Here is a 26,717-nt window from a genome sequence, read left to right as displayed (position 1 = left end):
ATTTAAATATTTTACTTAACCATTGGTGTGCCTCAGAAAGCTGTTGACTAAATCATTTGTTTACTGAAAAATGCGCTTACAACATTTATGCGTACTAGACAGACCATCGATTTGATTTGTCAGATAAGAGAAAAAATTGTCATATTCAATTTTGAGCAATTTCTCTTAGCGTATTTCTCCTGGTATTTCTAAAATTATAACCGATGCCCTTTAATATTGAACCATTCTTTTTACTTACATCACATTTTTTTTTGTTGCAGACTAATCCTGTAAATATGGCTGAACTCCAAAAGCACCAAGTTAAAGATCTCAATTCCGTATTGGTTTGTAGACTGTGTGAAGGATACCTTATTGATGCAACTGCCTTGGTTGAATGTTTGCATACTTGTAAGTAATTTATTCATAATTTTCTTATTTAGCAGTATAAGTTAGCTATAAGGAATTAAAGCAAAAATATTCTTTATGTTAAAATGTGAAGCCATTTTTTAGATTAAGAGTAGTTTCTAACTTTAACGAATGTTTCCTTCCAGTTTGTCGTGGTTGCATTCTGCGGTATTTTGAGAACAACAAGACACAATGTCCTGTTTGTCCAGCTGTATACAAAAAGAAGACTCAATGCTTTCGGTAAGTTATATATATTATATATATATATATATATATATATATATATATATATATATATATATATATATATATATATATATATATATATATATATATATATATATATATATATATATAAGAGTGATGTCTTATGCAGCAGAATTGAAACCTCAGTTTAGAGACTAGTAGCTAAAGCTTTTAAATTTAAACGATTATACCTAGACCTGTTCGGTGTTGAGATTTGAACACCGGTGTTAGGTATTGATGACCACCGGTGTTTCAGTCGATGTACCGGCGTCAACACCGACACCGGTGTTTATCTCAACACCGGTGTTCATTTCAGCACTGGTGTTCATCTACAACACCGGTGTTTATCCCAACACCGGTGTTTATCCCAACACCGGTGTTTATCTCAACCCCGGTGTTTATCACGACACCGGTGTTTATCTGAACACCGATGTTTATCGCAACACCGGTATCGCGATGAACACTGGTATCGCGATGAACACCGGTGTCGCGATCAACACCGGTCTCGGTGTCGTTTGTTTTTTTTTAGTTTTTTTAATGTAATATTTTTAGTTTATTTTACAGCTACTAATTTATGTTTCTTTATGTTTTGTTTTGTTTTCTGTGTGTTTTTGATTAAACAATTTTTAAATTTATAGTTGTTTATCTGACGCTTCCACTTTATTTTAGTTATTAGTCTGGCAAAAAATATATTTAAATTTGAATGCTTTAAATTTAAGTCTGTGCGCTTTCGATAAACGATAAAAATAATCACCGATAAGACATTATTATTATCAGGGTTTATTTTGAACTTATTAATTAACATTATTTCTTCTTTAACCCGTTTACCAAACCCCGGTGTTGTAGTCAAAACCGGTATCGAGATGAACACCGGTATCTAGACCAACACCGGTTTCGAGATGAACACCAGTGTCGTAGATGAACATCGGTATCGAAATAAACACCGGTGTCGGTATCAACACCGGTGTCGGTGTCAGCACCAGTGTCGGTGTCAGCACCGGTGTCGGTGTCAGCACCGGTGTCGGTGCCAACATCTGTGTCGGTGTCGACACCGGAACACCGCGAATAGCCCATATTTCGCCACCGGTGTCAGCCCAACACCGGTGTTTGAAACAGGCCTAGTTATACCTACTGATCTATTTACTTCATAAAAAATAAAAACCCACGAATAAATCATCAAGTCAATCAAGTTTTTTAAATTCATGAATTCTTCTGATTCATAAAAATTCAGACAAAATATAATATATTATGCAATGACTATAGATCATACCAAATAAACTTTTAGTCATGCGATTAAGCTTGACCAGCACGGCGTTGCCCACTTTTACATATTTTCTTTCAATCAAAGCATTTTAGGAAACCAAAATAAATTATAAATATATAAACAGTTATTATTTACATCAACAAAACTCACCTCCATAACAGCAGTTAAGGGACGTAAAGGACCATTACTACCGCTTTCCCGTTCAAAATATTCTAATAAGGTTGCGATGAGTTTTTTGCGACGGTTATTAAGCTGTTCCGCACTAAAAGAGATTCTAAGAAGAGGTTCTACTTCGCACTAAAAGAGATTCTAAAAAGAGCAATCTTCTACTGCAAGGTCTGTCAGTAAAAAAATTAAGCTTAAAGTATCACAACATTATTTATTTAAACCAAAAACTCGTAATATAAAACTAAAGTGTCAAAACGAATAACAATGTCAGTAAATAAATAAATAAATGTGGCAACTTGGCATTTTATACAGCAGGGCTATCACCTGAATCCCGAGCGGGAAATTTAAATTTCATTTAGTCAGCCTGGTGCCAAATATGTCTATGGTTGGCAGCAATGAATTTAAAAATCGCGCCCTTGATTACATAACTAAAAGTTTAATGGGCATCGCTTATACCAACTCATAATTTTTGATCATTCGCCGATTGTTTATTTTCATTGAGATAACAAAATATACAAAAAGTAAGATAAAAAAGTTTGCAGATTTTTAATACTTTCTTTCTCGTTGTTCTCTTTAAAGATCGGATTCGCAGATTCAGGCTCTGGTTTATAAACTGGTGCCGTCCCTGTTTGTGAAGGAAATGCAACGTAGGGAAGAATTTTATCGAAGTACGGGCGTAAGGACTGGCAGCTCGTGCAGCGATGACAGCGTCATAGATAGGGAACGCGACATGCTTAACGAGTCGGAGGAAATGGTAAGCTATAGCGTTGATATTGATGGAGGAGTTTTATTAATAATGTCTTTAATGTCATAATATAATAATATGTATTGTTGATGATTTTTTAAAATTTCACAAAGTGTGACATTATCTACCATTATTTCCCTCTTTCATTTATTTCGTCCATTTCCCTCACGTTTTCTTTTCTCATTTCTCTTGCTTCTCTTTCTGCAGCTTTTTAAAGATCTGATGAAGTACAAACGTGTAAATTAGTTTTTTGAAAGCGTTTCGAAATTGACAGTTTTTGATATTTATTTGAGATTCGAAATGACATTCTTTTAGGCACTAGTATCTAAAAGTGACACTTGTTTAGGCACTAGTGCCTAAAAGTAAAAAATGAAACGTTAGAAACAACGAAAATATTTATTTATTATAAATCTTAAAGGTACAATTATTTAAATTATTAAAGTGAATACAAGAGGCATCCAACTTTTCGTCTCTATCAGAGAAATGCAAGTTGTAGGAGTCGGAATAAGTAAATTTCTTGTACTGGCAATGCTGGTAGCTTCTGCTTCTACGTGAACTGCTTTTAATTTCTTATTTGGCGTATCTTTCTGTCCCATGATTCTTTTTGCTATTTCGGTTTTCTGTTCAATTGAATTTTCAATGTAACCTTCAGCAACCGAGCTTGATCGCCAACCTCCATGTCGCTTTAAAACTGTTATGTCCGCTCCTGAATCTGCCAGCATTGTTGCAGAGCTGCGCAGGAAACAATGACCAGTGCATTCAATGGCGTTGGAGAGTCCAAGAAATTCTGCTATCTTTTTTGGCATACCTCCAATTGTATTGATTCCAACTGGCAGGGTACAGCATTGATTTTTTCAATACGTCAAGAAAAATCGCTGATGTGTCACATTGAGTGGTCGAAGTTTTGCGAACTTACGAAATAGATGTAAGAAATTGAGTGGTCCATCTAGTGGACCCTCAGTAATCGTAAACACTCTTGGAAAATGAGATTTTGTATTCTGAATCTTCACACTAATAAATGACTGACAATCTTTAATAGCATCTACGGTCAAACGCGTGATTTCTTCCCTCCTACATGCTCCAAATACTCCAACGATTAAGACAACTTTAGCCAACAGGAATTCTTTGTCATCGGCTTCTTTCATAAAGCGTTCTATTTCCAGTTTTGTAAATACTTTTTTGATTTCTTTGCCTGATATCCGGAAGCTTTTGTTTTTAAAAATGCAATAAGGTTTGTGAATTTGCTAATATCTACGATTCTGTTCAGGTAAATCATGGTGCAGAGCATCGAATATTTACTCTACAGAGTTGACGGCTTTAAGGTAGTGGGTAACTTTAGGAAGTAGGCTAGCATTACCTTTTCTGTGAAATTCTCAACATGTTTTTCTTTGACCCAGGTTTCAAAGTTGTTGGAGGTGGTCTCGTATAAATTTTTCGACTTCTCGGGCACTAACGTGGATAGCACAGTTTCAGCAGCTTGTTGAATATCCAAAGATTCGTCATTATCACTAATTTTTTCACAAAACTTTGTAGGAAATACGGAGACGTTTGAACCTGACAGAACTTTGTTTGTCATTAAACAATATATAAACAATGCCTTAGAAACCGATTACAAGAACATTATAAAATATGTTTAAAAATAAATAATAATAATAGCATGAAAATCTCAAATTATCCGCTTTCACAAAAAATCTTGTATGAAATTCGTTGCGAAAAGAGTGTTTTAAGCACTCGACGCATTGTCCAGTGCGCCCCGTGTCCAATTTTGCGTCCAATAAAGTGTCCAAGTTTGCGTCCCGTGCTTAAAACACATTCATTTCGCAACGTGTTACATAAATAGCTATTTCATTATCGTCACTTTCTGAAAACATGTTGGCTGTCAAATTCGAAGGATCTTATAAGAAATTCAAAATTGACAAAAAATATTCATGTTTCACTGATGGGGTCGAAATATACCACTCCTATAAATATCACACTATATATATATTATAACAGCAACGCACTACCGATATAAACTACAAATTTGTGCCAAATAACTTTTTGCCTTTGATTTATTTAAATATCTTAGATACCCTAATGAAGGCATATCTGAATGAGTTCTTTTCTTATTATAGATCTCTCAATACATCGGTGACAGGAATCAGTACTTCAGTCCCGAAGACCTAATATCGCTTTCGTTAGAATACTATCAAGATCATCTCGACACCACAGACATAAACCACAAAAATAAAGAAACCAACTCTGCCAATCCCGCCAACAGTTCAATGCAAGACACCAATACTACAATTGAGGCCAAACCTGTAACTCCAACTGCCGAAGATCCAAATACGATTGTGACAAAAGACATAAATATTAGTGAGAGTGATACGACGGTTGCCAAAAGTAACGGACAAATTAGAAGTGAACTTGGTGACAAAAGGTACTTACAGTGTCCTGCCGGTGTTAATATGAAACACTTGCAGAAATTCGTGAGGATGAAGTATGGCTTAACCGGAGATCATCGGGTAAGTTTTTTTATTAATAAGAAAAATTACATATATCGTCGAATTTACTGCAGAATATCAAAAGTAATTATAGGTACATGCTTTTACAATGATAAAAAAATTCTCCACTTGCTTCTCCTCAATCTTTTATCGTAGATTTATTTTAGTAAAATCTGTTTAAAAAATATTTCGTCTCTGTTTTAAATTAAGGCTAAGAATATTAAATTAAGTCTTTGAATAAGAAGACTAAGGAAGGAGCATATCAAAAATCATAGGTACACCGCGATAGGCCTCAAATATGGCCGACTTAAATTCCGGTTTATCAGTGTCGTTCTAATTTTATTTAAAAAATGTAAAACTATGATGTAGAGTAGACGTGAGGTAGACTCAATAATTTGTTGTTTTTATTTTACGTTGTGAATAAATGTTGGTAGTTATTAAAATTGTTATAAAAATATATAATTCTAATAAAAATAGATAAGTTATAATAAGTATTTATTAACACAAACATCCGATACGCTACTGAAGCAGGTAAGTCAAATTAACGTATCTAAATTCTTTGACATCTAATCTTTGGCAAGTAATAAATAAAAGCTAAAATGCAAGAAAAATATATTATTTAGGTAATTTAAGTGAATTTCATAAATAATCGGTTTACTACACGTATGTATATTATATAGTCACTTACTAGCGAAAAGTTGTTCCATTATTTCACTCAATTTTTGTCGAGATCTACCGCACGCTACACAACCAACTATTTTAGAGTCTTTTTCGATAAATCGCGATAGTGTCACTGTTAATTTAAGTTCTGCCACAATTTCCATCTAGATTTACTACCTTTATACAACTATCAGTAGTAGAATATATAATAAATAACATAAAATAAGCTCCGTAAAGACTGACAAATCCACAAAATTTCAAATCAAATTCAAATGTGTCAAATGAATCGTCAAACAGAACTGTCAAGGATCCCCACCCTAGAGTGCTTTTTCCGCCCACCATGCATGAATACATGGATAGCATTATGCTCCTTCCTTAGTCTTCTTATTCAAAGAATTAAGTATAGGCTGTCCAAAGATAAAAATATGACAGGGACAACTATAGTCTGTATATATGCTTGGTAATTTTTTAATGTCATTTATCAAAAACTTTCCCTGTCTTGCTGTTATATTTTATTTTAGACTAATTAGGGTATTTCTTACAGGTCGATATAATTTACAAAGGAGAAGTACTTCCAAACGATTTTAGCCTGATGGATGTAGCATACATCTATAAATATGAAAAGGTAGGAATTTTATACATTATTTTATTTTTTGGTATTTAGTACCTGTATTAGATACTATTCCCCTATAGGGATTCTAGATCTGTTACTTTTTAGAGATTTACAATTTTTATAAGAATTTTATATTTTGCTTAAAATTAAATTAGAGGTAATATTTATACAAGTACATACATTCTTTAAATATATAAGTGATCATTCTTATAATAGTTATTTAAATATTTTTTATATCAATTTTGGAAGACTCCGTTTTTTTCACGATTTAGAACATGCAAAATAATCTTTACTATCATGAAACTAAACAATAGCTGATATTTTTCAACGATGTCTTGTACTTGGTTCGTGTAAAATAAAAGTTGAGGTTAGGTTAGGTCAGGTTCTAATGGGCGAAGCAGGGTAATCAAAAATTACCTCATTTTGCATGATTTTACTTCTCTCTTCGATCCCCTGTTATGTTTTTGAGATCTTCTTGGGGGATTGATGGTATGACTTGACGTCATTTGTAAAAGTGAGATCAATATATTTCAACATTTACAATAAAGAGTACAAAATGCATTCGGAAGTATAAGAAGAAGATATGTTCAAAGAGCTATAAATAAGATTGAACGAAAAATAAATTTGTGCATTAGGGAGGGTGGTAACCCTTTCGAACATGTAGCATTAGAAACTAGTTTGTAGAAGTTGATTTATTTATAATAACTACGATTAATACTATGCATATTAAGGTACCCAAAACAAAAAAAGTATAAAGTGTGGCATATCATTATACTCGGGAGATCCAGTTCTTTCAAAACTTCAAATAAAAAATGCAGATTTGTATTTAAGAAAAATATATTGGCTTCTGTACCTCACAAATTATCAGCTAATTTGAAAATATAAAAATACTATCTATCAGATATCCCTTATAAAGTGGCTATGAGAATGTGCAATTAGTTTTTTGATTTTCTAAACACTAACGGCAGGAAAAAATAAAATTGATTTTCAAAAAAATCCGTTTTTTTTTCAAAAAACTCAGCAGTCCTTGAAATTTTTAAAACTTTTTTGATAGCATCTTGGTGAACATCCAAAGGGAGCAAGTTTGCCCCAATTTAACCATCTTCGTATCTATTACGGTTTCCGAGACACCAATGCGCGTATCTCGAATTTGTAGCACCCTGTATTTATAACGTGCGCTCTAAATATTTATTCATAACTTTAATGCGTAATCGCTATAGTAAATATAATTGAAAACAACCAATAATAGTTCAATAAAATTGTCATTTGAAAATAAAAAAATTACGGGCAAGCTGATTTTTTCAGAGTTTGTCAGCGACTGTCTTCTGAGTGTAAAATTAACAAAATCGGAAATTTTCCCCTTGAGGTTTTTGAGCAATAGGGGTGTTTTTTTTAACTGTACTACAACAAAATAATTAGACGCAAATTGTACAGAAGAACATTCTCTATAAGTTCGCCTAATGAATTTTTTATAAGTTTATTATTTCCGCACTTAGCGGCCGTTTCATGAGCCTTTTGGGGTGGTTTTCAAAAAGTTTGTTTTACAGCAAATTGACCCGTATGAAAGTTGTTCATAATAAATGGACAAGCAACTTTTCCTCATGATTTTTTTGTAGCTTTATTATTTTTGGAGATAACGTCCAGTGCATGAACAAATTGTGGTAGTTTTATAATTTTTGTTTAGTTCTACAAATTTACCAACTTAAAGGTGTTCATATTAAAATTACATGCTAATTTCTCTGTGATATGTATTTATTTCCTCAAAACGAAACAGGGAATTCATCAAGTGAATGAATATTATTATTTTTTTTATTTGTATCGTCTTATTTTGTGTGATGGACCTGGCGTTGGCTCCTCAGATTTATTGTTGGTTTCTTTTGTTGCTTCGTATGAAGTAAAGTCATCGTCGTCAAAATATAGTTCATAAGTCAAAGGTGTACATATATGTACCTCTTATTTTGAACGAGTTTCCTAGGGTGAATTTGCTGAAAAAAGAGTAACATTTAAAACTACCCTAATTTGTTCATGAACTGGACGCTATCTCCAAAAATAATCAAGCTACAAAAAAATTCACGAGGAAAAGTTGCTTGTCCATTTATTATGAACAACTTTCATATACGGGTCAATTTGCTGTAAAACAAACTTTTTGAAAACCACCCGAAAGGGCTCATGAAACGACCGCTAAGTCCGGAAATAATAAACTTATAAAAAAAATTCATTAGGCAAACTTATAGAGAATGTTCTTATGTACAATTTGCGTCTAATTATTTTGTTGTAATAGTTTTAAAAAAAACACCCCTATTGCTCAAAAACCGCAAGGGGAAAATTTCCGATTTTGGTAATTTTACACTCAGAAGACCAGCTTGCCCGTAATTTTTTTATTTTCACTCTCTATACGGCGATACAATTTTACTGGATTATAATTGTAATACACAACAGCCATTATTATCTCATAATGTCATAATCGGCACAAATTTCATTTATAAACGGAAGCATATCGGCATTAAATAAAATGAATGGAGCAATTGATATGCTATAATGTTTTGACCCGGTCGGGCAATAATTCCGAGTTGTTCATTCATAATGCACCTCATCAAGGTTACGCGTGGAATTCCAATAAAAGATATTGTAATGCGGATTGCGTCACGTACTGATAATTCTATATTTACAGTAACATTGATTCAGAGTTTTTCACTAAACTTAGCTTGCTGTATAAACGCGGCAGGGAGTCCACATGGACTTGCGAGTATGTCACCACGAAATACATTCCGCCCGCTCATTACATTACACATTACATTGCCTACTTGCAAATTTGTCGAATTTTTTATTGACGGGACGCATCTTCTTATCCAAAAAAGCGTCGTCTATTTTTTTTTCGAGAAACATCGATGAAAACGGGAGTTCCGTCTAGTTTGGAAAACAGTGCAGTCGTTATCGGCAAAATAGTTGCGTTTTTAGGGTTCCGTACCCAAAGGGTAAAAACGGGAACCCTACTACTAAGACTTCGCTGTCCGTCTGTCCGTCTGTCACAAAGGTCTATCTCATGAACCGTTATAGCTAGACAGTGTGAAATTTTCACAGATATTGTATCTATGTTGCCGCTATAAGAACAAATACTAAAAACAGAATTAAATAAATGTTTATAAATAAAAAAGTACTTTCACTAAACATTATCTTTTAAGTAAGAATATTACATAGAATATTTCAAGTCCTCGGTGGCCGCGTGGTTAAAGCGTTAGGACTTTACGCTGCTATGACGTTGGAGCCGTAGTAAGGCAGGTTCGAATCCTAGTCAAGGCGACGTTTTTTTAATCGTTTTTTTTTAATTTTTACATATTGTTACATATTTATTTTTACTTTTTAGATATTTATTATTGATTAATACAATTTTTAGTAATGTGTTTCTTCATTTTTTTTTAAATTACTTATACGCGCATTCAAAATTTCAACTAAATAAAAAAAATTATAATAATATAGGTAGTGTCTAATGTTGTATAGATAATGAAAAGTTCGTATAAATGTATGTCCTAAAATGCTTAGTTTCGGAGATACAGGGTGTAGATGTTTCATTTTTATTTCCATTTTTTCCAAATAATTTCTGAAGTAACGTCAATAGTTGGATGAAAATTGGTGTCTGGGAGTTTTTTGACATGATAAATATGATTTTGATGTCAATATGACTTCTATTTGTGGAGGGGCGTCACCTACATGTGTTTTAACTATTTTGAAGAGTAATAACTTTTCGTCCGTACCTGTATAAAACTACTGGGTGAAAAAATATACATTTCCGTGACTTTCTACGTAAAAAATGTCTCCTACGAACAACCGTTCTCCAGATATTTAAAATGAAAATAGTCTATACATGTCATTATTGACAAAAAATAAACACGTTGAGTAGATAATTTATATTTGACTGAAATAATAAATTTGGAACTTTTGGTACAAAAAAATTCAAATTTATCGACATATTTAATTTATGTCAATGTTAATAGGTATTGATAATTTCAATTCCAAATATCTCGAGAACCATTATTCGTAGCAATTTTTACCAAGAGACCTTTTTTACGTAAAAAAAGTCGTAAATGTATATTTCTTTACCTAGTAATTTTATACAGGTACCGACGAAAAGTTATTACACTTTAAATCAGTTAAAAATATGTAGGTGGCGCCCTCTACAAGTAGGAGTCATATTGATATCAAAATCAAATTTCTCATGTCAAAAAACTCACAGACACCAATTTTCATCTAAATATTGACGTTACTTCAGAAATTGTTTGGAAAAAATGGAAATAAAAATGAAATTTCTACACCCTGTACCTCCAAAACTAAGCATTTAGGACATACCTTTATACGAACATTTTACTTATTTTTATCTGCAGAATATTCTGCTTAAGTTTCCGGAATACAGTTCAGACCACCCTGTATACACTTTTAGTGCATTTTAATGCATTTTCCATTCACGTTTCAAAGGAATTAAAGCTGCAACGTCTTCAAGTTTGCATGCGTTATCGTTTGGTTGGAACGCTGACGGCACAAAAACTGCAATAAAATTGTTTAGAGCAAAAATAAAAATCTGGCAATGAACAAATATTGCATAAAATGTATGCTAAGAAAACAATATTCAAATATGGTCTTCTTGTTTTCAGGATTATTTGATGACAACAAAATTCTATTTGTTTGCGAATTCCATTGCAAGTAAATTTTTGAATATTTGTGTTTATAAGTGGTTTTGTTTCAAAAGTACCAATTGCAGAAATAAATAGATGTTCTCGCATTAATCGGTCGGAATAACATATCTATATACTTAATGTATTTTTCGCTGTTGCTGTTTGCTTTTTTACCAGTTTAATGTATTATTTTATGAACGCGTTTCTCCAGTAATACTATAGCTTTTATTGCTTCTAATTTCAGTTAACTATGCTCCGTTTACGGGGCGTTTTATGTTTTTCAGGTTGTTAAGAACGAAGGATTTTAACTCTAGATAAACACGTAGTCATTTTACTTTTTAATCTGTAGCGTCAAAATATTTTGTTTTAGAAAATAATTAACAGGTTTAAAGATTATAACTACAACTACATTCCTGTATACGTTATACGATGCATTAACATTTAATTGCCTCATACCTACGGTTTTATAAATAACATCCTAAATAATGGACAGTGACGGAAATAAACCAGCAAACCTTATACAGCAGTAACAAAAAAGACTCAACTCAAAAATACTTATTAAGGTACATCCTCAAAACAATAATATATTTATTTAAAATTCTAAAATGGATGGAAGAAAATTACAAATTAAAAAATAGTGCGAAAAACAAAATAAACATAGATATTAATATTATGGTAAATAACTTAGAGATATGAATTAGTAATATTTAGTTTTTCTCTATTTAGTATATTATTTGAAATACATAATTAGCAGTTAGATTGTATCGCACAAACAACATCGGGACATCTTATATTTTGCACTAATTAAAGAATATTTTGTTAGCTAACCTCAAAGTAAACAATGTCTAAATGTTATTAATAAAGAGTAAGAGAATCGCACACACACACAAGTTTTATGGTTATTAAGGCTGTATTCCGTTGCAAAACCAGGCGAACCAGACCGGTAAACTACGGTTCCTGAAAAACATCGGTTTGATGCGCAACGATTTGGTAAAATACTGGAAATGTCAAATATTGACGTTTTCTAAATTGCAATACCTCTATTATAAAATTTATATTTTATGCATTTTAATGTACCTATTATCTGCTTTTACGTTTGCTTCTTCTTTTCAATAGAGTTTAATATTGAAAAGTACTTTATTAATAAACTGTTAAGCTCGTTAGACAGCTCAAGTGAAGATTTCAGGTCCAATATTAAAACAGATCAATAATAAATAAACAAATCTAATCAATATTTATATTTTTAGGTAATTGTTGCATATATACGGTTTTCGGCTATTTTTCGACATATACAGGGTGGTGCACCTCATTCGCCTCGGTTGATTATACGAAAGCGGAAAGATGTAGAAACAAAATATTTTATGGGTATATGTGGGGAGGCAATTTGCACAATTTAAAATTATTTTGAAATATACAGGGTGTCTCAGAACTAAGATTCATACCAAAGTTATATTTTTTCTTATGGAATACCCGGTATTTAATTTCATTTTTGGATTCTTGGGTCCAAAAATGCCATTTGTTATAAGGGTTAAATATGTTTAAAATCATTGGTTTTTGAGATATTTAAAGATATTTAAATATGCATGCTACAAGAGAATTGATTATCAACACCCTGTACATTACTTTACAGAATTAATTCTTGTGCTGAGTTTAAAGGTAAAGAAATAAACTTTACTGAAAAATGTTATTGTTTTCTTAAATTTATACAGGGGTACCAAAAAGTGGTGATCTATTTTACGGATATATTTTACTAAAAATCTTTATTATTTCAAATGCAACACCCTGTATTTTTTTAAATAAATCAAAGCAGATTAAAATGCTCTTTCAAACTATATTAGGGTTTCCTATACCTATCTATCTCAGATTTTGAATAAAAAGCGATTTTTAATTAAAATGGCAATCAAGATGGCTGGTATCGCCATGGCAGTTTTCTAGTCACAGTTAGTAACTATTTTCAAAATCGACATTAGTGTGTGGACATTATTATTTAAACAGTTTATTAAAATTTACCCACAATAGTTTAATAAGTAAGTATTCTTTATTTCATGAAGAAAAATAAAGCCATATCTGCTGGTGGAACGAATGGATATGTTACTAGTGATTTTGTTTTGTGAGGTTATTTATTGGTCTCAAGAGCTAATGCTTAAAGATATCCAGATAGGAATCTTCTTGATAAGCGTTCCTTTGAAAAACTACATGTTCTATTTCCTATTTCGCAGAATTGGTAGTGTAGTTTATAAAAAAACCTATTAGGCAGAAACCTGTCGTTGGAACTGAAGAAATTGAATTTGCCGTAATTGGCTCTTTTATAAAAAAATCATATATATCTACAAGTTATCGTAAAATAAAACAAAGAACTACTTCTTCTTTTTTCTTGATAGAATAATAAATACGTATTAATAAATATTATTTATCAAAACTATATTGTAGGTCAATTAAATAAAAGTAAACTGGTATAGATTTAAATAAAGTCTATAAACTAATATCGATTTTGAAAATAGTTACTAACTGTCACTAGAAAATTGCCATAGCGATACCAGCCATCTTGATTGCCATTTTATTTAAAAATCGCTTTTTATTCAAAATCTGAGATAGATAGGTATAGAAAACCCTAATATAGTTTGAAAGAGCATTTTAATCTGCTTCGATTTATTTAAAAAAATACAGGGTATTGCATTTGAAATAACAAAGTTTTTATGTAAAATAAATCCTTAAAATAAATAACTAATTTTTGGTACCCCTGTATAAATTTAATGAAGCAATAACATTTTTCAGTCAAGTTTATTTCTTTGCCTTTAAACTCAGCTCAAGAATTAATTCTGAAAAGTAATGCACAGGGTATTGATAATCAATTCTCTTGTAGCATGCATATTTAAATATCTTTAAATATCTCATAAACCAATGAGTTTAAACATATTTAACCCTTATAATAAATATCTTTTTTTGAGCCCAAGAATCCAAAAATGAAATAAAATACCGGGTGTTCCATAAGAAAAAATATAACTTTGGTATGGATCTTAGTTCTGAGACACCCTGTATATTTCAAAATAATTTTAAATTGTGCACATTGACTCCCCACATATATCCATAAAATATTTTGTTTCTACATCTTTCCGTTTTCCTATAATCAACCGAGGCGAATGAGGTGCGCCACCCTGTATAAGAAAAATTTATATACTCACATTCTATTGTCCTTAGAGATTGCAAATATGCTGGGGGAGAAGAGAAATTGTGTTTCTTTAAGTATTTTTTCAACCAAACAAACTTACGGGATCGGGAAGTGAATAGGGGTGCTGGGCGGGGTAAAATCAATATTCTGATTAAAGATACTTATAACACAACCATTTTACAATTCTTTAATTAAGCTTTTTATGTAAAATTTCTTCAAAAAAACTATGAAGAACTGTTTTATTCAGAAATCATTGGCAGGTTACATCATGGTTACATTGAAGTATATGCTGACAGTAGTGAAGGTTGAATTTTGACAAACATTGTGAATTGATGCATAGTTGCCAAATCAGCTAGTAAATTGTCCGGAATTTCATGCATCCTTTTTTTTCAAAGGGAAAAATGACATCATAGGTTTTAAAATGTTTTTATTTATTTTTTAAATTGCCACCAGCGGTATAGAGAATTGCTTAGTTTGGTTTTGGTTGGTTTGGTTTAGATTCGGTTGGTCTCGTTTGGTTTGATTTTTTGTTTTTTTTTTCGTACGTTAGAAAATATTTTGTCTTATTTTACCAAAATTACATTTTTCGTCAACTCAAGCTCTTTATGTTTGATTTTTGCTACAGATATAAAAATTTTAAAGAAAATTCAGTGGGACTGGCAACATTGCTTTCCCTTCTGTCGGTGTCATGTCAAATCAAGTGTTAAAATTCTCATAACGTCAAATATATGTCAAATATTAAATTAAAATATTTTGAAATTCCGTGCATAATCTATATTTTCTCAATTTTTTTAAATGGAAAATGTGATTTTTCTATATTTGTATGTCATGTTTTACCATTTTGTACGCTTTTACCCCGCCCAGCACCCCTATTCGCTCCCCGGTCCCGTAAGTTTGTTTGGTTGAAAAAATACTTAAAGAAACAATTTCTCTTCTCCCCCAGCATATTTACAATCTCTAAGGTCAATAGAACGTGAGTATGTAAAAATTTTCTTATATAGTCCAAAAATAGCCGAAAACCGTATATGCAACTGTTATCTTTTTTTCTAACATACAAAACATTCACGATTACTTGTTGTCTTGTTTTTTATGTTTTCTTTAAATGTTCCTGGCTTTAAGAAACAATCGCTGCATGATAAGTTTAAATGGTCCTAAAAAGTCATTCTATTTAGGTAATGAAATTTATTTACCTTTACTGCCTACCTCCATTGCTTTTGGATGTAAATACAAAATATTATTACAAATTTTAGAAATTAAATGAGAATTTCATATATAGTTATGCATAAATGACATTGATTGACAAACAAAACCAGAAAAAAAACAGCCTTCTCGCGCTGGTTAGTTTGCTGACAGTTATAACCGAATTTTTCAGGAACCCTGTTCCGTAATAAGAGAACTTTCAGGAAACCAATAGAAATGGAACATGAAACCATAACCAAGGTAAGCAACGGAATACATCCTTAATTGGAGGTTTATTTATTTTGTTATAACACTGTCTGTCCATATTTAGCCCTTGTCTGTCGAAATCTTCCCTTGAGCAGACCTATGGGTCATAGTTTTATTAATTTTTACGTTAATATTAACAAAATGTAAATTTAGTAGCAATAAGTGCAATGCACTATTGTAATGTTTTTAATTATTAGGCGTTAGGCGTTTATAAGCCAGTGTTAAGATTATTATTGTTATATAGTTTTGCATTTTTAAATTACATACAATTCTTTTCAAAACTTTTATAAATACAGTAGAAGAAACTGTACGTTCTATTTCACTAAAAGTAACTAGAGTGGAAAGACTATAACTAGCGATACACACGCATTTCCTTTGCGTTGTTGAAAGGAAGACAAGTATAGCTACATTTTTAAACAGAAGGTTGTTATTATTTTTATTGTACTAACGACTACCATTTTATAAAAAAATGTTTGAATGTTTGATGTTTGAAGTTTATAAATTAAGAGAAACTTTTTGTTAAGTTTTTGTATTTTAATTTTCAAATGTTAATTACTGCCAGTCTACTATTCTAAACATCATATTACAATTAACACTACTCACTATCATTGCATACAAATATCGAATAATTTATGGAATTCATTAACATCATTGAACGAGTTATATTTGTGTAGTTAAATTAGCATTAATTACGCAGTAAACAAAAACAGGGTTATATATTTTATAAAAGTGAATTTTGTAGTTATATTGGAATAATGGCGATATGAAAGTTTATGCATTATCCAATGCAAAATTTAAAATCTAAGCTATAATATTCCACTATCCACTAAATCTCCCCTGCTGGTAATGACTCCCTGAATTTTCCCCTTGCTTGAATAATCCCTGAATTGCGGTCTGTTCCAGTCATACTGTGCCCATTCCATATTAACCTCATCCTAAACGGCATTACTCTGATATTTAGAGAATGTCAAATATTCTATAGTACATAATTATAAAATTCCTAATGGGATTTCATTAATAACTGGTAGGCTAAAGACTAAAGATAATCGTCAAAAAAATATTTTTATTTATTTTCCATTTATTTTATGCAGTCGGTACATTCTGCATACCGTATGATCAAAAAGAAACGGCGTCCAGTTGGCTTGGAAATGACGATCGATGACATTCCCCTTATAATTTTACATATAAAATGGCAGCGATCTTCATTTCATAGCCATCGCTGACGTGTTTTTTTTTTGGTTATATGTTATTATTAGGATATTTTCAGGTAGAGTTGGATTTGGTTTGGCTAATCCAAAATGGATTGGCTGTTCCTAAATGGCTAAACCTTCATAACTCTGCCCTATACTGATAACATTAACAATTCTACGGCGCGTGTCATTTTCCCACATCGGTCATCAATATATTCCGCAAAAAAAGTCGCTCGCTTCAGATCAAAAGAATTTTTTTTAAACTGCACAAGAGTATTAATTTTTGTCATTTCAACCCCTAGGAATAAAAGTAAAGTAGGTACTTTTACGCCTAAGCACAAAAGTACAAAAATATATTATTAAACTGATATTAAGCGTCAATTTCAACGAGTGTACAAATTGTTACTCGATTACTTACAAGGTATTACTTTTTATATTATTTATTGTAAAGTTTTAAAAAAGTTGATTTTTTTATTTAAATCATATGATTAAAATTTAAAAAATCGCTTGATGAATTCCAAAACCTAGATCTAGATAAAGAACATTAAAAAGATTAAACCCTACGCATTGGTTATCTAGGCACGTAGCAAAAGTAGATGAAGACAAATCTACTAAAAAACATTAGAAATGTACAAAATAATATTTTTTTATATTTTTAGAAAGTACTATTTTAAATCTCTCCCAAAAGTCTGAAAAACCATCACTTGAAAGCGTCACGAACCTTTGAAATCAATTCGATCAATTGAAAAGTAAAGCTGATAATCTTCAACTGAGTGAAACATTACCTTTAAAAGTACCTTTAAAATTTTAGAGAAATCTGTACTTTCCAACTATGTCGATACAGAATTGCAGCAAAGGAAGAACAGAATACACAGAATAGGAAGCAAAGCTGCTTTAGAACTTCCCACAGGAACCTCCGTATTCAGAATAAATATCTTGAAGACATAGGTATCAGAAAAATTTCCAAAATAATGTTTATATTTAATAATAATTATTGTTTTTACCTATTTTTTGTTTTATATTCATTAGCGTAACTAGCAATTCATCCTGGGGGGGGGGGGGCTGGGGGATGAACCCAGGGGGGCCTAGGACTTTTGTTTATTAAAAAATGAAGAATAATTTAAAAAACACATTTTTTGAATATAACGTTTACAATGAATAATTTCTCTATCAATAAATTTCATAGGCTTGGTTATCAAATCGTCTTCCCGTAGATTACTTAAATACCTACAAATTTTCTAAAAAAATAACAACACATTTTTTGAACACAACAAAATAATATTAACTAAACAAAACTAGAAAACGTCATTTTTACTACATCACAAGCAAATAAAAATTAATACATAGCCAAGAGTCATAATTCAACATTTCTCTGGGGGGTGCCCAGGAGTACCTGGGGGGGCGCGTCACCCCCGGGCACCCCGGTAGTTACGCCAATGTTTATATTAGAAACGTAGCAATTGCTTTTCTTTTAGAAAAATATGTATTATAATAATATAAAATGTTTTTTTTTATTAAAATATTAAAAAAATATATATTTAATGCGGGAGCAAAGAGCCCAAAAAATGTTTGAACGCGGGCCCGCGAGTTCCTCTCTACGTCACTAGTATTATCTATATGTATTATATTTTAATTTTAGATAGATAAGGTATCTCAAAAGACAGATTAGCATTAAATTATCCCTGCCTCCTACCTTCATAAACAAAAACCGAACCGATCCATACATGCAATTTGTCCGATCCCGACCACTCACAGAGTCAATTCGAGCCGTAAACAAAGAGAAACGACCCGCTCGATAATTTACCCATTCATGTCCCAAGTTACCCCATTTTCCGTCTTCCTCTGTCTCGCTCTGGGAACATTTCCGTCCTCCTCCTGCACCCCTCTAACCTTTTTCATCCGCTCTATAGTCCAGTCAAAATAGTAAACAAAGTTAAAAAGTGTTTAGTTCACCGTTAAACCAGACATTTTAGGTGCTCTTTCCGACTCCTTCAACGCAAGAAGACTTCCTATAGCAGCCCTTCATTAATGCAATCAGAAATTTCAATTAGTGAACCATATACAGGGTGGGGAGATTGTTCACGAAAAAATAAGATTTATTTTTCATATCAACATAGGTCCGATTCTGCTTTGTTTCGTAGCTACAGGGTGTTAAAGTTTTAATAATATTTCGATTTATTATAATTTTCTTCCAAGTACTTTGAGTGATTCGAATGAATTTTTTACGGTAAAAGTTGCTATCAGTATCAGTGCTACATATTTTAATGCTAAAGAAGTGTCGATAAATTCACCAGGGACATGCATATGGGTTATCACTGGAATATTTTTCAAAAAAAACATGTGCGCCACTGGATTTTTTTTCTTTTGATATCAAAATTGTGTAGGCCGTTTAATGCCAATTAAAAATTATCTCTTGATATTTTGTCGAATTCGGCCTCCTTGATGAGAGAAACGCAATTGTATTAATCACAATTAATAAAATTAAAATAAAAATAAAATATGTAATTAATAAATTATATATTTTACCTAATTTATTATTAAATATTATTACTACTAGTTATTATTAAGTCCAACCTACAGCAATTTCAAATAAAAAAATAATGGTAATTAAGATAATTACAAAAAAACTAATTTTAAAAATTTTAACATCCTGTAACTCTAAAACTATGCATTTCCATACCCATGTTTATAGGAACTTTTTTTCATATTTTTTGATGAGCAATCAATGAGTACTTATTTAAAAGTTTCCCAAGTTAATAATATTAACATTTTTTAAAGGTTGCTATTAGACTTGGATCAAGGCAAATTAATAAAATTACGTTTGTCTCATCAAGGAGGCCGAAATCGACAAAATATCAAGAGACAACATTTAATCGGCATTAATAAAAAATGTACAGCTTTTTTAAGAAAAATATTCTAGTGATAACCCATAGGCACGTCCCTGGTGAATATGTCGACACTTTTTTAGCTTTAAAATATGTTACATTTATAGTAACTTTTACCCTCAAAATTTCATTCGAAACGCTAAAAGTCCTTGGAAGAAAATTATAAAAAATCGAATAGATATTAAGACTTTAACGCCTAGGCATAAAAGTGAAGCACTTTTACGCCTAAGTATAAAAGTACGAAAATATATTATTAAACTGACATAAAGTGTCAAATTCAAAGAGCGTAACCATAGTTTCTCGATATATATTTACATACAAGATAACAAGGTATTACACACAAAGTAAGACTTTGACATTTAGTCTTTTAAATTTTAATTTTTGACAGGCCTAGGATTAGTTAGGACTTTTGGCCAATATGCAAGTTATTAAAATTAAGACTTAAAGAGATTAAGGGACTGTGTGCGTGCTCTGAATACTTTAGGCGAATGTAACACTGTTACGTTGGCCTGGGTGCCAGGGCACGAGGGTCACAAGGGTAACGAAAAGGCAGATGAAAGAGCCAAGCAAGGCTCATCAATGCCAGTCGTAGGCCCAGAACCCTTCTGCGGGGTTGCAAAGGCGGTCACGAGAATGGCCACGGAACGCTGGGTGGCCAACAAATCTCTAGAATGGTGGAGAAACTCACCAGACCAGAGACAGGCGAAAAGGTTCATTGTAGAACCAAACCAAACCAAACCAAACATTGGCCAAAATTCACGGTAGATTTGATAAGCAAGGACAGAAAGACAGTCAAAGCTGTAGTAGGTCTACTAACAGGGCATTGTAAGCTAAATAGGCATCTAAAGCTGATGGGACTGACATACGAAGCTATCTGAAGGTTCTGCCAATCTGAAGAAGAAACGTCAGAACACATTTTATGTCGGTATGACAGCCTGCCAAATGTGCTGTTCTCGGTAATAGGCAATGATCGGCCATTGCCAGGGAGCTACATGGAGGGTTCAGTCTCCAAGTTGCTAAACTTTGTGAAAAGGATAGGACTGGAGAATGTAATCTAAGGATCAGAAGAGGACTACAATAGATCTGAGAAGGTCGCAGTGGATCAGGCCGAAAGTCACCTCTAAGAATCTAGGCTAATCTTTTAAAATTAAAAATGTCTATTTTGACTGGACTACTATCCGAACGGAGAGATGACCGACCTTTGAATGTAAACCATTCCCTAGGGCCCGCCAACTATTCAGACTTTGGATTAAAAATTGTACCTGGAATATCCTGATGAGCTTTTCACTTTGCTTTCACTAGCTGTGCATGTGTGCATCTGACGTGTGAATTGAGCTGAACATTTTCTTTTGTGGTTGTTTGAAGAAGGGCTTAAGAAATGCGATATAATTTCCTTTTTTGTATTTGGAATTATGACTGACATTGAATTTAGTTCATTAATTTAATTAAACTTGTAATTACTGTATTATGTTCCCGTCAGGGTCTCACACATTGCTTCAAATAGTCTTAAGTGAGGTACTGATCAACTTACATCTTAATATAATAATTAATTAGCAGTATATTAGAATCACAAGGGACAAGAGTAACGAGAATTTTAGAAAAGGATAAGAGGTAAAATATAAATATTTACAACTTGACGTTGATCTTACATTTTTTAACAAATTATTTTTTAAATGAGGCTTTTTATCTTTGAATATAAAGGTTATCTTGATCTAGAATTTAACGTGTTTGACAGTGATATAAACAGCTTAAAGGAAATTCAAATGAATTAAAAAGAGATAAAAGTTCGGTTGGTACATTTCTTCTATACATTGCCGGATTTTACATCAAAATTTCAAATCGCACAAGTATGCTTTTATGAAAAATGTTGCATCTAGGATTGGAACTTTATTTTTCACAGTTAGTTACTCATTTTATTGCAACTGTAATAGACCATATTTAGCTTATATATATATTATCTTCCTTTCAATGAAGATAATATATTTAAAAAAATTGGCACCGGGAGGCACGTTACTAAAATATGTTAATAATCAATTATCTCAAAAACTGCGACTTTGACTGTTTTGATGTTATTACAAATTTTGTTGCAAATATTATTCCTAATCTTAAATTGAAAACCGCGTTTCGCTAGCTACTGTAATTTTGGAGTTACGATTTTTTTAAAGTTTTAACCCCCTTCCATCCCCCTTATCAAACCCCACCCCCACCAAAAACTAATCGCCAGATTCTCGGGTGCCACAGTATTTTTGTGCCAAATTTGGTTAAAATCGGTTTAGCGGTTTTTGAGTTATTGTGTTACAGACGGACAGACAGACAGACAGACTGGTTCCAACAAGGTCTGTATATGAGTCTGGTTGTTTCTTTTTGGTGGACTTTCCCAATACTGCTTCGCTAGTTTTATGAATCGCATCCCTTAATTGTGTCCAGCCTTGTTCAGCTTCCAAGATTGAGACAAGTTAGCGGTGGAAGTGATTCTTTGATGGCTTCCCGGAGGGCGTCGGCAGTATTTTTGGTGTCTAGACCCCGTACGTTTAATCTGGTTATGTTGTTTTGCTTTTTACAGTGTGAACGTTTGGGTTTTAACTGGATTTTCATTTTTGAAATTAAAAGTCGGTGGTCAGTGCCGCATTCGACATCTATTCTGGCTTTTGTGAGTTTGACATCTATTAGATGCGTCCTTCGAACGATTACGTGGTCCAATTGATGCCAGTGACCTGATCTGGGATGTTTCCAGGTACCTTTAAACTTGTCCTTCAACATAAATCACGTGTTGGTGATGCATAGATTATACTCTGTGCATGGGGTTAATAAGCGTTCACCATTGCTATTTACGGTTTCCATTCCATGTTTTCCCAATACGTCAGGCCATATTTCCTGTTGTCTACCGACACGAGCATTAAAGTCACCCAGCAAAATGATTCGTTCGTGCTTTGGAATTCGTTGGAGAGCATTTTGTAGAGCTTGGACACCATGAAAATATTTTGTATTTAGGTCATTTATGACCCAAATAACTCATTTTAAGTGAAATTAAAAAAAAAATTTTTTGCCGATCTTAATAGCCTACCATACCTGTTGGTATGGTCGGTTAAAAATATATCTGGGAAGTTTTTAAAATAGTTTAATTTTTTCTACACACACATTTTCATATACATTTTCAAAAACCGGCAATACTGTGTGCCGCTTGTTATTTTGTCTCTCTGTCTATCAACTGGTCATTTATACAGGGTCGCTGTTATGTATGGAAACGGTCGATTGTTAGGTAAATATACAAGGTACCCCAAAAAGTTAAATACAAAAATTATAGGGTTTCTAAATGTCTATTGGCGAGTAATAAATTTATGTATACAGGGTCGTTCATAAAGTCGTGGCACATCAAGGTTTTATTTTTTTAAATAGAACGTCCTGGAAATTCTTTCATTCCTTCATTTTTAAGGAAAAATCGAAATACACATAATGTACCTCAAACCAACCGTTTCCGAGTTATCGACGCACAGACGGGTATTTTACCACTCTAGCTGACCAAAAGTCGATTATAAAAAGTATAAAATGTACCAAAAAAAATTATCAGACGGCTTCGACAAATGAACAGAGATCACTGTTTTATGACTTGCTAATGTTAAAATAAATTTAGTTTCTCCTTATCAGCCTAAACTTCGTCTTTGTGTCGAGTATATTTAGCGATTTTTATTTGAATTTAAAATTTATTATTGGTTTAGTGCTACGTATAGTGTATTAATTGTCTAGGAAATAATGGAAGGTGATGAAGCAGATAAACGACTATCAGCATAACACAGCTTTATTTATCCTGGAGATATTTTCAATATTTTTTATGCATTAAACCGATCTTTGTTCACTCTTGAAATTTTCATCTATTTTTTTTCGTTAAGAGAATTAGTTTATTTCCGGGTACAATTATGGAATTAATTTTGTGGCAAAAATATTCTACAAGATTGTAGTTTCTGACAGTGAAAAAAACTATTCCACATATTTCCCCCTTTTCGAAGAAATTTATAAGAAAATTAACTAACTAAAAAAAAAATTAAAAACTACAAAAGTTTTGTTTTCAGAAATAATTTGTTTTAGTCTACAACATAGATTTTCTGTTACTTTAGGTTGCTCTAATGTAAAACTTTTTACCCGATTAAAGCTGTATAACTTAATGAGAAGACAGAACTTACCAATTAACTTTCAATGATAAATTGAACTATTTAGAAAATTATCTTCCATCCGTTGAATCATTTTCTGGTGAAGAAAAGCTTTTTATAAAACAAAAGTTTTCTCATGAAAAATTTGAATTTAGAAGGCGATGGGTGACTGCTCATTACATAGAAGAAAGATTTTTGGAAAAAAATAACTTATGGTTGCAAGGAGTTTTCGGAATTCCTAAGCCGAGGGCCACTTCAGGAAGACCAGAAAAAGTCTTTTCACACTTGAGTGACAGGCAAAAGACCGAAGAGTTGAGGGGTAGATTTAGCCCGGAAATTATAGGCTATGCTACTCAGATGCAGCTAAGATCGGAAGGCCATAAAAACGAAGGCACCGAGTATAAAAACGCTATAATTGGAAAAGAGCAAAAAAGGGCGATTTCTCACTTAAATGCGTTGTCAATGCTGGTGGAAGCAGATCTATCAAGACGTCAATATGAAATTATTAGAAGTACAAACAAAAGGCTTTATCCCTGTTATAGTCTTTTGCAGCGCGCCAAGAAAGATTGTTCCCCCAATAAAAGTGCATTTAAGGTAACCGAAACTTGTGCTGAAATTAGATTACAAGATCTAATGGATCATACAGTTTTACGATTACTCTTTTATCTTGAGGACATTTTGGAATTGCTAAGTGAACAAGAATGTACAAATCTAGTTTTGATATGTAAATGGGGATGTGACGGATCCCAGTAGTCACAATTTAAACAAAAGTTTAGTTGCGAGGAAGATTCTGACTGTAATATCTTTCAAAGTTCTTTTGTACCAGTCAAGCTTATATGTGACTTGAACCAAAATGTGATTTGGCAAAATCCGACGCCATCATCCCCTAGATTTTGTCGACCAAAAACCCTTTATAAAGGAGTCTTTTTCTTTAAATTAGCCTAATTTAGCATCAAGTTTAACACCCATAAACCCTATTTGATAATTTTAGCCAGCCTAGAATGTTAAAATACCTATATGTGCGACGTTTGAACATATCACTTAAACAATTTGATTTAATTCATTTCGATATGTTCAATTTCATTTAATGATGCCATTCTGCCGAAACTGTGATACTGTTGTAGTGGATTTTTAAAAGCCTATTAGCTACTAGTAATTTTAAGTATACAGGGTTGGTCATAAAGTTGTGGCACGTCAAATTTTATGTTTTAAATGAAACCCTCTGTATATTATTGTATATTTCAATTCTTCCTTCAATTATAAGCAATAATCGTAATACACAATGTACATAAATTGAAGAATTGAAATGTTAAACGAAAATTTTGTAATTTCCTGACTTAATATAATCTTATTTTATACATCTATAAATGGTAACTTGAAAATTAATATCAAGTATCCCAGTTTCGGCAGAATGGCATCATTAAATGAATCGAAATTAATTAAATCAAATTGTTTAAGTGATATTTTCAAAAGTCAATAACTCGGAAACGGTTGGTTTGAGGTACATTGTGTGTATTTCGATTTTTGCTTAGAATTGAAGGAAGAATTGAAATATGCAATAATATACAGGGGGTTCTATTTAAAAAAATGAAATTTTTATGTGCCACGACGTTATGACCGACCTATACTTAAATTTATTACTCGCTAATAGATATTTAAAAATCCTATAACTTTTGTATTTAACTTTTTGCGGTACCTTCTATATTTCACCTAATAATCGACCGTTTCCATACATAAAAGCGACCCTATATTCTTTGGCGCATGCATTAAATTAAAGACCACGCATTTGAAGTGTCTAGGATAGTATAAAGGGTGATTCACCGTCATAAGCATGGGTTACATGTTAAATCATAAATTCGGCATATTGAAAGCTGAAATTTGGTTTATAGGTTAAAGAAAGTCGACATGTTCGATCTGTCCAAAATCAATCGATTGGATATCAAACAGGGAAATCAAAAAAAATATTTACTTCCGTTTGTTATAAAATACGTCAAATCATTGTTATTTTAAATTCAAGCCTATGCATATTATTTAAAAAATCGACACAACAAAAATAAAATTGCTTCTCAACGATATATCATGTTCCTATATCTAAACCTTCTGGTTTCTCCAGTAAAAGATAATAATTCTATTATAATTGTTTCGTTTAAAGAAAATCGTTACCATGGCAAAGATTAAAACTTTATATGTGTCAATTAAATTTTACTTGCTAAATTTCGAAAATTTAGTAATTTTTTTGGTCTATAGGAACAATTCTATAGAAAATATTGATAAAATAAAATGTAATTTTCACCAAGGTCTACAATCACAACCGAATATGTATATTTTTAAACCTGTGTAAGTGTACGAACTATCGCTAAGCAAATATTTAATCCAGTAACATTTCAGGATCATTGCAGCTGCTTAAGTCATAAAAGCTATATCAAATATTAACGTTTACTTTGTGGGTAGACTTCGGTACCACGAAAGTGTGCCCAAAGAAACCCGACAAAGTTTACGACTTAACGCCCTTAGAAAAAGTGAGTATAGGAAAAAGTATATCTTGATGTATATACAGGGTGGACAGATTTCGATTTTTGTTTTTTATAAAACATACAACGATCTTTTAAAAATTTCTATAATCTGCTTTACGATTCGGGGAAGATTTCGATA

General features: G+C 32.1%; 1 protein-coding gene across 1 annotated transcript in view; it reads left to right on the top strand.

Moving 5' to 3' along the window:
- The window catches only part of LOC115876086, an 81,146-nt gene that overhangs the window by 31,387 nt on the left and 23,042 nt on the right, over window positions 1-26,717 (top strand). The window contains exons 2-6 of the mRNA XM_030891783.1: window positions 261-387; window positions 531-624; window positions 2,642-2,816; window positions 4,922-5,311; window positions 6,495-6,575. Of these exons, the coding sequence (XP_030747643.1) occupies window positions 261-387; window positions 531-624; window positions 2,642-2,816; window positions 4,922-5,311; window positions 6,495-6,575 (867 nt within the window). The remainder of the gene's footprint in view (window positions 1-260; window positions 388-530; window positions 625-2,641; window positions 2,817-4,921; window positions 5,312-6,494; window positions 6,576-26,717) is intronic.

This window comes from Sitophilus oryzae, unplaced genomic scaffold, assembly GCF_002938485.1.
Source record: "Sitophilus oryzae breed Bouriz unplaced genomic scaffold, Soryzae_2.0 scaffold_1396_pilon_pilon, whole genome shotgun sequence".
Lineage (NCBI taxonomy): Eukaryota > Metazoa > Arthropoda > Insecta > Coleoptera > Curculionidae > Sitophilus > Sitophilus oryzae.
The sequence above is the reverse complement of the archived record's forward strand: the minus strand, read 5'-3'. Positions and strand labels throughout refer to the sequence as shown.